Source organism: Astatotilapia calliptera, chromosome 18 (genome assembly GCF_964374335.1).
Source record: "Astatotilapia calliptera chromosome 18, fAstCal68.1, whole genome shotgun sequence".
NCBI classification, from domain to species: domain Eukaryota; kingdom Metazoa; phylum Chordata; class Actinopteri; order Cichliformes; family Cichlidae; genus Astatotilapia; species Astatotilapia calliptera.
In genome coordinates this window covers 25,829,044-25,845,709 of record NC_137439.1, presented here as the reverse complement: position 1 = coordinate 25,845,709, position 16,666 = coordinate 25,829,044, and the positions used below count along the sequence as shown (strand labels likewise).

General features: G+C 41.9%; 2 protein-coding genes and 1 pseudogene across 5 annotated transcripts; 1 reads left to right on the top strand and 2 right to left on the bottom strand.

Annotated features, from left to right (window-relative positions):
• Window positions 1-596: 596 nt before the first annotated feature.
• On the top strand, window positions 597-2,260 carry LOC113010638 (alpha-2-HS-glycoprotein-like; annotated as a pseudogene). Its single transcript, XR_013903145.1, has 6 exons — window positions 597-752; window positions 843-924; window positions 1,041-1,193; window positions 1,287-1,382; window positions 1,514-1,585; window positions 1,709-2,260. The product of XR_013903145.1 is annotated as an alpha-2-HS-glycoprotein-like (transcript).
• A 619-nt stretch (window positions 2,261-2,879) lies between these two features.
• Window positions 2,880-7,241, bottom strand: LOC113010569 (uncharacterized). Of its 2 annotated transcripts, XM_080292551.1 has the most exons (7): window positions 6,670-7,241; window positions 6,339-6,506; window positions 6,137-6,258; window positions 5,895-6,060; window positions 5,460-5,575; window positions 5,253-5,388; window positions 4,705-4,842 (listed from the first exon to the last, which is right to left on the bottom strand). In XM_080292551.1, the coding sequence occupies exons 1-7, from the start codon at window positions 6,941-6,943 to the stop codon at window positions 4,829-4,831; spliced, it is 996 nt and encodes a 331-aa protein (XP_080148677.1). In that variant the 5' UTR covers window positions 6,944-7,241; the 3' UTR covers window positions 4,705-4,828. The 2 variants fall into 2 exon arrangements, with proteins under 2 accessions (XP_026005473.2, XP_080148677.1); XM_026149688.2 differs by having other exon boundaries at window positions 2,880-5,388; window positions 6,670-7,185.
• A 1,020-nt stretch (window positions 7,242-8,261) lies between these two features.
• On the bottom strand, window positions 8,262-14,287 carry LOC113010667 (profilin-2-like). 2 transcript variants are annotated; one of them, XM_026149849.2, is made up of 3 exons: window positions 13,774-14,287; window positions 12,353-12,545; window positions 8,262-10,377 (listed from the first exon to the last, which is right to left on the bottom strand). In XM_026149849.2, exons 1-3 carry the CDS (start codon window positions 13,900-13,902, stop codon window positions 10,280-10,282), a joined length of 420 nt encoding a protein of 139 aa, XP_026005634.1. In that variant the 5' UTR covers window positions 13,903-14,287; the 3' UTR covers window positions 8,262-10,279. The 2 variants fall into 2 exon arrangements, with proteins under 2 accessions (XP_026005634.1, XP_026005633.1); XM_026149848.2 differs by having other exon boundaries at window positions 8,262-10,052.
• Between the last annotated feature and the right edge of the window lie 2,379 nt (window positions 14,288-16,666).

The following is a 16,666-nucleotide window of genomic DNA, read 5'->3' as shown; positions in this document are numbered from 1 at the left end:
ACTGCAACATTTAAATGTTTGTAACAAATTGTGGCTCAGGCCATTGTACAAGTCTACATGAATTAAATGAGTAAATTAATTAGCTTTAAATGATGAACTGGGACAGAGTACACAGACAAGTGACACAAAACTGAAACAAACGTGTCCGATCATGAGAAAAACTTCCCTCATGAATCCTGTAACAGAAAATATGACTGAACAGAAGGTTTTGCTTCTGTCCTGCAGATGTCTTCCTGCGACACCGCTGAGGCTGGCCTTAAGACTTTTATTGCACATGTTGTGACATAAAAAAAAGAGGGACTCGAGTCCTTTAATGGGAGTAAGATGTAAGCTGACATGCACAGCATAAGAGCCTAACATAACTTAGTCTTTGTAAAAGTCACGCAGAGTTTGAAAAAGGAGTTGCAGCAGAATCCAGGTAATGTTTATGTACTTAGTGCTGGTCTTAAACATGAAACAGGACTTTTTTTTTAAATGGGGAGACGAGGGAAATTAAATTTAGCTTTAATTTTGGAGACGGGAGGTCCACTTTGCTTTTATGAGTATATACAGCAGAATTTAGTCAATTACCATCTTATGCACTACATTTTTTAAAAGTAATGTAACAATTGTGCAGTGATTTGTATATATTTTTGCTTTTTTAGCCAGACGGAGATGAATACGACATGGAAGTTGACCTGCTGGAGACAGACTGTCACGTGTTGGACCCGCTGCCTCTTGCCAACTGCACAGTCAGGCCCAAAGTACAGACGGTGAGACGCAGAAGCTCTCAGGCTTCGACTCCTGTAATTCAGTCGATATTAGTTCTGATCAACCTACTTTGATTCTTCGTTCTCTTCCAGGCGGTAGAAGGAGACTGTGATGTGGTGCTGAAGAAGGTTGGCGGTGTTCTGAAGGTCATTGCATTCAAGTGCAAATCAGAGGGTAAAGATCACAGATGCTGCTCTCATCCAAATGATTACAAAGAACAAACCACAGCAGTGTCCATACATACTGCATGTGTCAATAACCTGTATGTGACTTTCCTGCTCGACTTGTAGTATCCACAGAGGATTTGTGTTTGGGCTGTCCCAGCCTCCTTCCCCTCAATAACACCGATGCGCTGGACTTTGTCCATGCCTCTCTGACAACCTTCAACAACATGACTGTGAACACGACACGTTCTTCTCGAGGTTGGAAGGTTGTCATCACAGGTCAGACAGTCAGGATACTTTTTACCAGATGTAACACAGCTGCATGCTTTAACCTGCAGCTGTCAGTTCATCAGTGCTGTTTAATACTCTCAGGTTGTGTCTGGTGGGCCCATCTTCATAACAGAATATGTGGTTGTTGAGGGAAACTGCACCGAGGATCCCTGCGTGCCTCTCAACGATGCCATGGCTGTGAGTACACAGTAGTAAAAGCACTCAGTTTGTTTTCAGGCCTGTTCAGCTGATCTGAGATGGAGAAATGTTCAATCAGGTCACCAGATGTTGAAAATGAACAAAACTGAGAGCTGTGCCTCTCTCTCCAGGCTCGTGGGATTTGTACAGCCAAAGGTACAATCGCCCAGCACAGTGTGGACTGCAAGATGTTCTCCACTCTGGTAAAATACTGCATCTGACTTCTAATATGTTCTGCTTCATGAAGACAAAACAACATTCACCATCTAACGTTCACACAGAAAACATTAAGAACTGTTTTTCTCTCACTGATGTCATTTTTTTAGATTCCCATTGTAGATGCCAACAGCACTGCAGCTGCAGACCCCGTCCTACCACCAGTGGTTCATGTGCACACACACGGCCTGTCACACAAGCACGGCCACAGCCACCACAAACTGACTGCTCTCCACAACCCCCATCAAAACGTCCTGTTATCTGCAGAGTCAGCTGAAGTTGTACCTGTCGTCCCTGCTGCTGCTGCTCCAGCTGCAGATTATGATTCAGCAGGAGAATCTTTGACGAGTAAGGAGCCTCCTCTTTTCTTCAGGAAGAGAGATGTATCTGCTGCCATCATGGTTGATGCTCCTGCTGTTCAAACAGGACCAGTTTCTCTCGTGCCAGTCTGCCCAGGAAGAGTCAGATTCTTCTAAGTGTTCAAGTCCCACAGACTCTATACTTGCTTTCATTTGTAGCAGAGCACCTTTGATATGTGAGCCATGTCCAGTAGTAGCAGTATGAGTAATTTGTTTTAAACTGTCAAATCAGACAATCATCTGTGTAAAACTGAATGTAATGCTGATCATTAAATCTTCAGTAAATGTGTTTATAAATCAAAACAATCGACTATGTCAGTACATTTACAGGCCTAGTGAGCACACTTATATGTACCATGATGCATTCAGTCATCCCTGCAAAGTCTTTCAGAACAAGTGCAGAAGTTTACAGTGCATTCAATCCTGCTGTGAACCCGCTGACACTTCTCATACAGTCATGGAAGAAGAACACACACACACACACACACACACACACACACACACACACACACACACACACACGCTTTTTAAAAATTTCATTACACAGTATATTTTACTGACAAACATTGCGTGCTAAAACAAATGAGAGCAGTGGAACACTTGATTTTCAAGTTCACCACACAAGCACTCATCCACCCACCCCCAGGCAACTGTTTATGAATGGGCAAATTCCATTTATTGCATTTACAAGAACGGATCAATGCATATCATGCTAAAGCACAAACAAGCTGGACAAACAGGTTCAAAAAAGGCTGTGTACCTTCCAAGTGTAAGAAGCGGATATTATGGCCCCACTGGGTAAACTGATAGCAAAAGCAGCCAAACAGAGGTCGTCCGTCACGACCTACGTCACAGCAGATATGAATTCTATGCCCTTCTGCCCAACACACACTCCAGAAAAAAAAAAAGTTCAAAGCACACGTTTTGGGTAGTTGCACCATTTATTCACATTGCTAGAAATTGCTGCTTTCATGCTTCCAACTTCAATGCTTCTTCTGAAGGAGTTCAAGAGACATTCGTACGAGTCCAAACAACAAGGGTAAGGAGTTCAACACCTGCCTCAGCTACACACTACCACCAGCTTAGTGATCAGCTTCTCAGCCCCATCCTTGAAACATCTTTTGAGCATTATGGGGTGGAAACCTGTTGCTGGAGCCTAAAGGAGTCGAGAAGTCTTTAAAGGATTCGTGGAATTTTAGCTTTAACTGTGCTGCACCTAAAGGTGGCTTGTAGAGGGGAAATATAAGTGGAGGGCCATCCGTAGTAGGAGAAAGGAATGGCAGACCGGAATTGTTAATGTCATCATTATCCTCATTTTCATTATCATAATCATCACCATGGTTAGCATTACCAGGCGAGGGAGTGGGAATACCTTCCTCAAGCCACTTGGAGAGTTGTTCATTTCCCTGCAGGGGCTTAAAATTCAGTGGAGTCTTAAGTTTACCATTCTGCTTTTTTGCAAGATTTTGGGTCATAAAATTTAAATCAACAGTCGGATCTCTGTAAAGCTCAGAGGAATCCACGAAGCTGTTGGGCTCCCTGCCTGGTGGTTCACGCTGTAGCAGCACATAATTCCCAGAATAGAAATTTAGAGTCTGCTCATGTTTGGAGTTTGAGTCACTTATGAATGGTTTTAAATTGTTCGGGAACACAGAGTTGTTATAAGTGGATACAGGAGCGTGCTGAAGCCTATCGAAAGGAACCATAAAATTATCAAGTTCCTCTCCAGGTGATTTATTGTGTTGCTGCTGTGAATTTGGGTTGTTAGACATAAAATTAGGCCACGTTGGACGGTTCAAGTTCCCAGTCAATAGTTGACCGTTTACCTGCACTGGGGACTTAATGTTATTCAGCTGATATCGCCCTGCTGGGTCATAACCTGAAGGCAGAGGTTCTGAGGATTGGCTGTGTAGATACGGCCAGTGGGCATGCAGTGAATTAGGTGCGGGGTTCACGCGGTTCAGTGGTTCATGATTTGCAGTCCAACTTGGATCATTTCCTCGTGGTGTAGTAGGGTTGCCATCTGGTGGCTGTAAATATAATTGCTTCACATTTTGATCTGGAAAGGGGTGCAGTGAGAGGGGCACAGAGGTGTAAGATGAGGCAGATTGTGCTGCTTCAGTCGGCTGTTGAGGAAGTCTTGCAGAACCCACGCCAAACTCAAAATATGAAGCTGTAGGTGGAAATGAAAGATCTGGAAACAAGTGAGGCACATCTGCACAACTGCCAACTCTAGCTGGAGTAATATGGAGAAGCTGATAAAAAGTCATTTGTGTACAGCAGTTAGACAAGGAGCACACAGGTTGCATATATGCAGAGCTGAGCTGAGGATCTTGCGGGGCTGTATAACTATTGATAGTTAGTGGAATTGCAGATTCAGGATGTTTTTGTTCACTGGGTTTAGCAGCACCCTGTGGCTGCAAATAGGTAGCAGAGGGTAATGTCACAGGCTGTAGCAGCTGGAGCTGCTGTGGGTAATAGAGCTGGTTAAGTAGGTGATGCATCTGACCCTGTGGATATCTGAGAAGAGGTGGTGTGCTTTGGACTGGATTTTCCTCATTTGTTCCAGCTGGTGTCTCAGATATTTGACAAAGTTTGTACACTTGTCCCAAAAGACTTTCAGCTGCTGATGCCAAAGCAGCATTTGGATTTCTGGCAGGCTGATTTTCAGGGCACAAGTACATTTGCTGGTGTACCTGACGCTGAGGGGCTTCAGGCTGTGGTGGCTGAGGAACAGTGGACGGGTTTGTAGCAGGCTGTGCTTTGGGCTTTGGTTGGGGGTAGAAGTGATAGAGGTGGGAAAGTTGGTTCTGTGCTTTGGGTTCTGCTTCCTCTGGTTTTTCAGGTAATTTGTGATATGGTGGATGATCTTCAGATGCTGAAGGCTGTGAGTAAAAAGAAAATGAATATGGGGGTTTTTTGTCTTGACTCTCGGGTTGGCTTGCAGGAGGTTCCTGAAGGAGACTAGGCCGTGGGTTGATTGGGCTGGGAAGCAAATGTTCTTCAAACTGACCTGCTGGTGGTTTAGTTATTAGTGACAGTGTAGGGGCAGGTGGCTGAGAATAAAAAGGGGGAAAATGTTGCCATCTTTTCCCTGCATCAGTTTGGACAACTGGAGATGAAGCAGGTCTAGGATTCACTGCGGGTGCAGCAGGTGTATTGACCAGACTTGCAGAGTAAAAGAAAGTGGGGTGGAAAGGACGATCCGTATCTTCTGGCCACTGATTCAGCATATCTGAGTTCTGAGGAAGAACCGCTTGATGAGGATCATGAGGAAAAGTCGACGCATACACACCTTTGCTCGGCGTTTCATTTTGCCAATCGGGATCCTTTGCTGGGTTTTCTGTGAATTCAGGCTGAGCTGGTAATTGTGACGGACAGGAAATTGTTGCTTCTCCATCTCCAGCAACTTCCAGAGTATACAACCCATCCTGAACAGAAATACAAGTTATCTTTCTTCCTAAGAAAGGGAGAAAAATCAAAACAAACATGCACAACATACCTTTTTCTCTAGGCAGGGCGCATAATGAGCAGAGATGACCACACCTTCAGGATGTTCGACTGTGCTGAAGCCACATCTGTTTGAGGCCACGGTTAGTGGCTCCCATTTACCGTTCACTGCAAAATAAATGGCAGGCAGGAACTCACCTTAGGTTTCCTACTCCTAAAGTCATCTTTTGGCAAACTAAGCTATCATTTAGAAAATATAGAAAGCCACATAGAAAGCTAAAAAGTTTAGACAAAAAACAAAACACACACACTGGAGTTTGGACCATCAGTTAACCTTAAGAGAATCTAAAATACATGAAAATTAAGTGGTTGTCATAGTCACACAGGGTTTGGAAAAAGTATTTGTAGGCCAGTTTAGCCAACATGTCATGTCTTTAGTGCTGGTTTAAAAACAAAAACAGAGACATGATGAGGACCAAAAACTCACACTTAACTTTAATATTGGAGACGGGCAGGGTCCACTCCGTTTTTACGAGCATGTCCGCAGTATTGCAGGTGACCATCGGAGGATTCAGTGACAGCGAGCCCATGAAAGGGCACGACATCCTCACTGGTATGCCCCACCAAAGCAGTGGGAGAACATAAGTGTCCTCCTGAAAGCAGCAAGGAAGCTATTATACATAAGCACGTGGTTAAAATGTGCAGTGCCTTCAGATCACAGTGACCCACCTGGAGAGCGACGAAGCAACCATCATAGGGTGCGACTAGGACCAGATCTCGTCGTGTCGAGCTGATGGTGTAACCGCAGCTCGAAGGTAACTTGGACAGGGGCAAAGGAGACAAATGGCTTCCTGGGGGAGACGTTCAGCAGGAGGAGGGTGTAAAAAGCATTACATGGAACTACTACGCAGACCTTAACATAACTACTTACCCCTGTCCACGAAAAGCAGAGATCCAGGGGTAGAAGCAGCATCATGAACCTGAAGCGTCATGGAGTCTAGCGTACATTCAACCTTTGGTTTCATCTTAAGGAGTCGTTCCATTGCCTCCAGGTCGAGACCACCATATTGTCCATCTGGTTGTTTAGCTTCCTCCCAGGCTTTCAAAAGTAGGGTTTGAAATTAGTTTTAGAAGGTATGCAGTCGTTTACTAGAGGCCCTAAAACACTATGAACACAAAATCCTTTACAAGCATAAGAGACCAAATGTTGGATTTATTACTTTTAAAAGCCATGGCTCACTTTCAATTTTAACTTTACGTACCCACGTCTGCCTGGTAATCTGTTTCAACATCCCTGGTGTTGTTTGTGGTCTTGTTTCTGTTGGGTTTAGGACTTCGCAGCAGCTTTTGCCCAATTGAAAGTTTTCCATGATGCTGATGACCTTTAGCTCCACTTTGACTAAGCGTTGAGTTTCCACCTAGTTCATCCAGGGCTTTAAGCCTCGTCAGTGTTGCGCATTGACAAAGTGAAGCAGAAAACAAAAAGAGCCCAAAATACAGTGAGCCATTAACACCCCTGCTCTCTCTACACGCCATTGGAACAGAGGAAAAAGCACTGCCCCAGGACTGTACCACAAAAACTGATCAGTCCTCTTAGCATGTAGTGCTAAACCTGGTCTTAATTTTGACTAATCAAACACCTAACCACAGCAGCTGGTGCCAATGGCGCAGTTAAGAGCAGGAGGTAGTCTGTGGCTCTGACAAGACAACAAGATTTACAACAAGTTACCCTGCTGCCATTTTTCTAACAGAACTTTTTTGCTGCTCAGTTTTCCTTCGGCTGAATGATGCTATACAGATTATATTTTATGGTAATATAATTCTTCTACAGCTTGTTTAGTGGCCAATTTTCAGACTTTTTGTTGCTTCATTTTGTGTGAAACATCTTTGAAACTTTTTTAAAAGAAAAATTGAATAAAATCTCAAATCAAAACTCCACTGCAATAATAAATCACATATGGATTGTGTTGCTGTCCGTGTCTCCTTTATTCTGGTCAAAGTGTGGGTAGTGTGGGTTTGGTGGGCAAGCAGCAGCTGTACTAAACTCAATGCTAAGCAGTCAAACACTGTTTAGAACCACAAATTTTACTGAAATCTAGCGCTCGTCCCGAGTTTCCAAATTTGAGTCCCACTCTGAGGAAATGTGCCTGATATGGTGCATATCTAAAATCTAGTGTGTTTCTTTAGTGTAGCAAAAACACATGCAGCTAGTCTTTATACAAGACAATGATGTCGTGAGACTTTTTTTTTTTGCCAGTGAGAAAATGAGTAAAGACATGACTGATTTTGTCTCAGAGATTTAGAGCTGTGTAGCCAGTTTATCCTTCCTGTCTAGCATGTTTTCTTTCCTTTGGTTTGATTAGGAACTGGTCTGAAAGTAAGACAGATTATCACCCAAATCCCATTTAGATCAACACTTTATTTTATTGTTTTAACCTTAAAAGTTTGTCCTTAGCTACTGAAAATACCAAAGCAGCCCGAGCAGATCAAAGCGATTTCCCTTTGATGGCAGCCTGCAATTTATTAAAACTCTGTAATTCCTACAGATTTTAGTCATTAAACACTTCAGCAAGTTTATTTCTGGGATTTGGCAAGACTCGAGTGCATTCTCCTATTAAAGAGTGGAATGTGATAATTCACACATTAAGTGTAGCAGTAGCGTTCTCCTGTTTGATCATAAGATCTAGGTCAGTGTTTTCCCAATCAGAGTATGTACTGTTGCTAATTCAGTGTATCATTAGCACAATAAATTCAAACTGCCCCAGTTACAGCTATAATCACTAAAACTCCTGATTTACTCCATTAAACAAAGATTGAAGTGATGAGGCAACAGACTGGACATACTGGCTTTCCCTCTGGTTGGAATAATGTTTATTTGATCTGTCTGTAAACAAGACGTCTCATCGATGCATGGCATTTGAAACAGCAGATTTTGTGGCAGAAGGAAACTTCCCACTCAAAGAAAAGTGGACAAAATATTCCAAACTTTTTTCCCCCCCGTCGTTTAATTCTGTACATATTCCACAAAGTCTGGAGATTACTGATGCCAAAATATCCCTTAGGAAAAGTGCCATTAAAAGTTACTTCTTGCTGGGGCAGCAGTTTAAAAATCCAACTTGTGGTAGCAACAGATCATCAGATATTGATTTTTTTTTTTTTTATGGCACAGAATACACAGTTATTCTCAGAAAAAAAAAATTCACAAGACAACTTACAAATGTTCTTATTCCAACCAACACCATTTTCAATATGTTTAGTGTACACAGCATCTTTTTTTTTTCTTTTAAATATACTTCTACGTACCGTACTATGACAATTTGTGAATACACCTTTGATGACTAAAGCACAAGGCAAATAATCCCAAGGCGCTGGAGCCCAGCAGCCTCAGTTTACAGTCAAAATGCATTCATACTGTAGTACAATGACATTTCAGTTTCATCGGTTAATGAACAAGAAGTTAGCGACAAATCAATTAGTGATGAGAAGTTTAAGTAGTGTTGAAGTCTAAAGAAGCAGTTACATGTTTTACAGTCATCTCAAGTAGTCGTCTTAATGATTTACAGTCAACAGGTGATGCCAACAATCATCCATCAGAATAAGCTGAAGGAGCTCTGATAACCCTTTTATATTGACAATTGGTCCAAAGGGAGGGAGACTTGTGGGGGAGAGGGGTGTGTATGCATGTAGTGATTTTACAGCAAAATTTACAGATAGCAGGAGATGACAGACGTCTCAGCTGGCACAGAGGTGGAATGTCTGCAGAGACTCCCGAAATATAGTGAAGTGAGACGACGACCTCAGTAATGGGTGACCTTACACAACAGCCCAACACCACATCGTTAAACTTTTAAGACCACATTCAGGTACAACAGCAAAGAAAAGCATGTGATGGAGGGTTGAAGAAGTTGTGCGGCGAGGGCGGCGAATCGGTACACACATACAGGACTTTAGAGGAAGTTTGTCATTTCTTTAATGGAAGCAGATGAGAAGATGGTTTTGGCTGGAATACGGCGCTAGGACAGAGGAGGGAGCCGGGCTGGGATCCAAGTGTTACAGAGAGTATGCATGCAACTTTTAAATGCCAACATGCTGATTTAAAAAAAAACAAAAACACAGCATCTTTTAGTAATGCTCAAAAGAAGGGGAAAGAAAATGCGTAATTATGCACCTTCACATGTGTACTTCCTGTTCAAATACTAGCCACTTGCTGCAGTGAATGTTATAGAAGGCGAGTCCAAATTTGTTGAACGCTTTTATTACACTTTGCGATCATATTTGATGCACACTTGTGGTTAACATTTCAATGAACATGCCATTACTGTAGTGTCAGAAACATCAGAAGTACAAAGTTTAAGTGGGGAATATTAAAAAAAAATAAAAATAAATAAAGAGGGTGGTGTTGGGAGGGTTAAGCAAACAAAAGGTTGTGTATAAAAGTAGACTGGATAGGAAGTAACACTGTATGCCACCTAATCCTGGAAGTAGTGTCAACACAATACGGTGAGTGGTAGTGAGCTGCTAAGGTGACGAACGGGTGGAGAGGTTGCTTAATATCCAGACTTCCTCAGGTACTCAGCCATTGCATGTGCTTTCTTGTTAAGATTTCCACCATGGACCGCCTCCTTTCCCATGACTATAACCAATACTGGAGCACACAAGGAAAAAAAGAGAAATGAACAGAATTGAAGAGTCTCCCTCCCCCTACAGGATGGATGGGGGAGGGGGGAACAAAGGTGACACAGCATCTTACCACTCTTCATTGCTATTAAAAGTTTCCAAGACATTTGACTGCTTTCAGGAGAAATCTTAACAGCAATATTTCTTTTCTCTTCTTTATGTCCCTCAAATTTTAGCTAAGTGAGCTTGAAATCATTAAAACCCTGAATCCCTCAAGTATTTTGCCATTGAGTAAGCCTTCTTATTCAATCCGCCTCCATGGACCCCTTCTTTGCCCATTACAAGAACCAAAACTGGAAAAGAGAAGAGATAGAAAAGAGACAGTTAAGAAAAAGAGGTAAGAGAAAAGCAGTAAGAGTGTTTTCCCACACACAGGTTCTACTTGGGCGGGCCACTCAGGTATATTAACAGCTACCTAAATGTGCCTGATAAATGTTTTTGTTCAATTTTATTTTCCTCATTGAGTCCGACGTCATCTCTGATCAAGTTAACACTAGAAAAATTTCTGCACTCTTATTTTGAAAGGTCAGTTGCTGATAACCAGCAAGCACTGACCATTTCTCTTCGCACGTTTTCTCTGCTGCAGCTTTCACCTGCTGCTCAGTGGATGTGCTTTTGAAGATCCACTGTGAGCTGGAGGTTCACACCTGCCAGAACCTGCAGCAGGTGGAGAACTGGTTTATGTGGCGCTACACCGAGCTCACTGAGGCTGCAGGGAATAATAAGGGCTACCAGCTACAGTCTAAAAACTATGGAGTCATAGTTCAACTGCAGTATGAGACTCACTGAAGATACAGCTGATGACATTGCTTAAAAAAAAAAGCAAAAAAGCAAAAACCCTTGGGTCAAAGTGCAGACCCAAGTTGCATAGAAAATGCTTATAATTTATTATTTAAGACAGCTCCTCCCACTTTTACACACACACTTATCTCCCGCCACAAGTGGAGCACAAGTATGTGGGAAACACTATTAGAAATGTGACATCTAAGGATATTCAACTGAAGTGCAGTTTTATTATTAGCATTATTCATGTTGCTACTTGACACAATACAGCCTCTACACATGTCCTGTGTCACTGAACCATTGATTCAAATCTGCCAAATTCATTAACCATAATTTCTAGTTCTGTTAAAGACAAAACAGTTACGGATGAGTGAGCAGTTTCCTGCACAGCCCTCGTCTTCAGTGCACTTTTAAATATTGGTGTGTTTTGCACTGACAAACTGCAGGAAGACCAGTGCACTTGATTAGACCCATTTTCTCAGCTTCTGCTGACCTCTGCGTTTACCAACAAACCAGATGTGATTCGCCCAAGAGATTTAGGACAGAATCGCTCCTTTTTTGAGGGTCCTGGCTCTTTCTGCTAAAGAAAGATAATACCAAAAAAGAAAGACACTAATCAAGGTGCACTGTACCTTCCATACAGTTAAGACTGTAGCACCTCCATGCATGTGCTGTTGAATCAAATGTGTGCATTATTTCTTTGACTCTTCAAGTGAGGAACATGCAGAGAAGTAGAATAACAGGTGGAAATAGCTCGTGCTTAGGGAAAGAAGAAAAAAAACCCAAAAAGAACAATACAACTTATAGCTGAGGACAAAACAGTAAATGAAAACAGAATCTGGTTTTCATTGCAACCAGTGTTTCTCACCTTAGCACCAGGTTACAGTCATTTTTAAACAAATCATTTTCAAGTGAGAACTGATTTAAAAGTATTTAAATGTTTTGGATGTGTGCAATTAGCGCGCACGCGCGCGCACACAGGCAAATTGAAAGAAGCGGGGATATCGTGGCTTATAAAGCTGTACTAATCTTGTAATAAATGCAAACACTAGAGTAACCGTAACTTGAGTCAAAGATACTAAAACCATGTGTTTGAGGCCTACAAAAGATTTAAATCATCAAAATAACACAATTTTCTGCCAACACAAAACTTGTTTCTTCACTAATGTTAAACTATTTCAGTAGTTTTGGCCATCCTGTATCATTTGACCTTTATAGAACAAATGACTAATTAAGAATATAAACTATTAATGAAATACTGGGAAAAATATAACTTTGTGCATCCTGTAGATCTTATTCTGGCTCAGGTGTGGATTACAACCATAGCAATGAGATAAGGAAGTGATGTCATGCTGCAAGAGAATGAGCCTGACAAATCTAATTTAAGACATTGCTCATACCCATGTGTTTATGGGAAACAGTAGTGTCTTAGCCTAAGTATGCATTCTGATAGCTGCAAAAAGCTAACCCATAATACGCCTTTACCTTTGCCGGCTCTTCCCACAGAGATATTGTATGTAGGTTCTCCTCCTTGGCTCTTTGTCCTGATGTCCATTGTCCAGTCGCCCTCATCCTGGAGGCTGTCTCTGAGGACTGAACACTTCTTTGAGCCCAGAGTGAGACCGCTGGTGTAAAAGGTCTCCCTGTCCTTACCGATAAGGACGTCTATTTCCTGAGACTGAGGAGAGAGAGAGGGGCAAACAAAAAAAGAGACACACAAAGCAACAGGATTGAGGCGATATTAGTCACATGCCCAAGAAGTAGATGTGGTTCCAGTGACATGGCAAGCATAATCCCATTTCAAATAACACAGTATTATTAGTTAGATCAACTTTAATGCATGACTTCTATGCACACATGAATTCCGCACAATAATAATTGAGGGCTATTTTAAAAGAATTGCACATGTCTTGACTTTTGGGGATTCGTTTCCATCCTTGTAAACACTGTTTTATAATTCTTTTGTGAGAATTGGGTGATTTTTTTGCAAAGACATATTCCAATTCTGTTCTGGGTGTCAGACAAAATGATAGAGGCCTCAATTATCTAATATTTTAGAAAGGCACAGAGAAAAACAAAAGGTATATTATTAATAGTAGCATTCCGGCACCGGTCACGTGTGACCAAACAGCGGCATTAGGAATTACAGACTAGCATCAAGGGAAAGGACCGCGTTGAAACCCATTCTCTGAATCCTAACACGCCCTGTCCCCAAACCAGGCGATAATATGATCGGGATCCTCTGCCTGCAGGGACTAGCGGAAGTAAAGCGGCGTCTATGCACCGGTCTACCGCTCAAGCAATCCCAATGAATGAACTGAAAACGCTCATTCCCTATTAAAAGACGAGCATTTATAATTGCACTCGTTTCTTGCTCGCACTGATAACACTGCGGATTTACCCCAGGCTGAACCAAACACCACACATTAGCTTTTAAAAGCACCCGGAGCCGGTAAAGCAGCAGCTTAAAGTTAGCTAATCAAAGCAAGCGTGCACACAAAAGCATGCACGCTCCCTTCAATCAGACACAGTCTACTCGCTGGTCTTAAATTAGCTAAGTGTTGTTTTACCCGGGTTCCCTCACCCCTTTATTTTGATTATTACAAGACAGCACGCCATAATCATCTATTTGTGTGTGAAAGCCATTATACGAGAAGCCTTCTCTGAACCACATGAGGTCTAATCCCAACGTTTCCTTAGCTAGAAAAAGCCGACACAGGCCACTGGTGAGCTAGCCAGCTAGCCCATAAGCTAGCTCGGCACCGTTAGCTCGTTAGTCGCTCAGATCCTGCGAGGTAACGGTTTCTGCGCTCCTCTGGCTGGTGAACGTCTGCGTGACAGATAACATTACTGCCAAACGAAACCACACTCTCACACCCCCAAACGAGCTCGTTTTGACTTCTTACCGTGATATTGTTGAATGTACCACCGGCATGTGCTGCCCAAACATATTTGGCGTCCATATAACCAACAATGGCGCTATCCTGACAGCTGCCATCGGCCATCAGGTTTTCCACGTAGCTTTGCCAAGACATTTTCAAGAAACTGATGATATAAATATATTTAATTTAAAAAACTACACCTATTTTTTAGTGTTGTCGCCAAATAAGAGGCAAGACAGAATGAAAGAAAGCCCGCAGACTAATTTAGAGTCTCCAATCTAACCCACACTTCGACGTTGAGCAACGCGAAGGCTGGGGCAGCAAAGAAAGCCAGGGCAGTGAGGCAGCGGCTGGGTGTAGTCCGTATCAGATCACTCCGCACAATGAGCTCCCTGGCGCTTTTATGGCAGCAGGCGGCGGAATAAAGAGGGACTTATCAGCTCAGCCAACAGTCAAGTCTGAGGGACTGCCGGGGTGGAGATTTACTGATTCTTCCATTAACTTCAAGTGTTTTCATGTTGTATGGATGACATGACAAAGAGCGTCAGACCAGACACCGTGTGGGCTTTTACCCGCAGTACACAAAAACAACACGCACTGAGATGCACGTGTCTGATGGATTTCGCGATTATTTTCTCACCTAACGATCCTTCATATTATTGCTACTTAAAATCTGCATTCACCGGCCACTTTGTTAGGTACACCTGTTCATCTGCAAGTAATTGCAAGTATCTTATCAGCCAATCACATAGCAGCAACTCAATGCATTGTAAATATGGTCGAGACGACATGCTGAAATTCAAACCGAGCATCAGAATGATGAAGAAAGGTGATTTAAGTGACTTTGAACGTGGCGTGGTTGTTTGTCTCTGTATTTCAGGAAAAAAATATCGGGGTTTGGGTTAGGGTGAAAATGCCTTGTTGATTTCAAAGGTCGGAGGATAATGGCTAGACTGCTTTGAGGTGATAGAAAGGGAATAATAACCCAAAAAGGCCATTCATTATGTTCATTATTCATAATTCATTATATTCTGAACACACAACACTTTGACCTTGAAGCAGATGGGCTACAGCAGCAGCCAAAGGGTGCCACTTCTGTCAGCTAAGAACAGGAAACTGAGGCTCCAGTCAACAAGATACTGGAAAATGTTTCCTGGTGAGTCTCAGTTTCTGCTCCAACATTCTGATGTAGGGTTAAAAAAAAACAAAAAACAAGAAAGCATGGCTCCATCCTGCATCATATCAATGGTTCAGACTAGTAGTGGTGGTGTAATGGTGAGGGGGATGTTTTCTAGGCACACTTTAGGTCCCTTAGTACCAACTGTGCATCGTTTAAACACCACAGCCTGCCTGTTGTTGAATGTGTCCATCCTTTTTTGACTACAGTGCATTCATCTTCTGGTTGCTTCCAAGAAAGATCATCTCAAATTGCTTACTTGAACATACTAAGTTCACTGTACTCAAATAATCCCCACATCACCAGATCTTAGTCAAATCAAGCACCTTTGGATGTGCTCATGAACGTGCAGCCAACAAATCTGCAGTAACTGTGTGATGTTGTCATGTCAATATGGGCCAAAATCTCTCAGGAATGTTTTAAACACCCTATTGAATCCAAGGGATGAAGAATTAAGGCAGATCAGAAGGCAAAAAGGAAGTCCAACCTGGTACTAGCAAGTGATGACTACTGAGAGATATAAACCAGTCTCCCCTAAGAAATCTGATTATCTGAGATAAGCAACCCGTATATGTATTATCTGTGTTCTGCTTGGGGTCCTGGAGACAAACTCAGAAGCCCAAGACTGCTTAACATTATCTTATCAGCTTGGAACTTTTCATGACATCATTTTAGATTCTTTTATGTGATTAATATAAAAAATGTGCTCAGACTCTAGCTAACACAAATATATGGAAAATTAGAATTATGTTTGGGAATTACAGTGGAACGCCTTTTGCTCATACTTATATACATTACCACATCTATTTGATCAAATATGCTGTCCCAGTTGGACAAATCATTGCACTCGCTTTAAAAAGGTTCAGGATTATGAGATTAGTACTGTTTTTACTTACACTATTTGAAGCATAGCTTTGTTTGTCTCAGACTAAAAAAAAGACAATTTCTGCATTTAAAATATGCTTTTTCTTTAAAAACAAAAGTCATCATTCTTGACTACTTAAACATTAGATGATGCTCATACTGCCTTTTTTGCCTTGTCATCCTAACAGCAGCATGAATGTCACATTAACAAGTATTTAACCTTACATCCTTTTCACTGCGTCTAAATGTTTTTAAACAAGATCAACAAAACAAATAAATGTGATTATTCTACAGTCCATTGTAAAAGTGATGACCAGTAGTTCACTATGTCCATTTCAGACACCCCATCCTCCCCCTTCTTATCAAAATCAGGCCCAGATCGTTCCACTTGGTATATAAGTCACTGTGTTGGAGACAGTGCAAGCTAAACCTAATCTTTTCTATTTTGGACCCAGTTAAACAGTTTTAATCACAGACATGTACACTGTTTGAAACTGCAGGGTTTTTTTTTTTTTTTATCACACCACTGTTATTATTATAGCGGACGTAAAACAACCATTACTTGATATAAGCTAAATGAAACGGTGAAGGGTTCAAGGTTCACCCAAAATCACCAAAAAAGGAAAGGGAAGGACCTCTTTGAATTCAAAACTCATTCTTGGCCACCGGGGGCAGTGTTCTCTATGATTTGGGAAGCCTCGTGGTCTGTGAGAAAAAACATGTTTCGCTGGTTTCAGAGCACGTCTTTTTCCTTTCGGTGCTTTTGAGAGATATCCTGTAAAGTTCCTGTAAAATTGAAACAGGAAGCATTCTGGTTAATTCTTAATTAGATCGTTTCTATTTTTTTTATTTGCTCATATATGTTACAAGTATGCA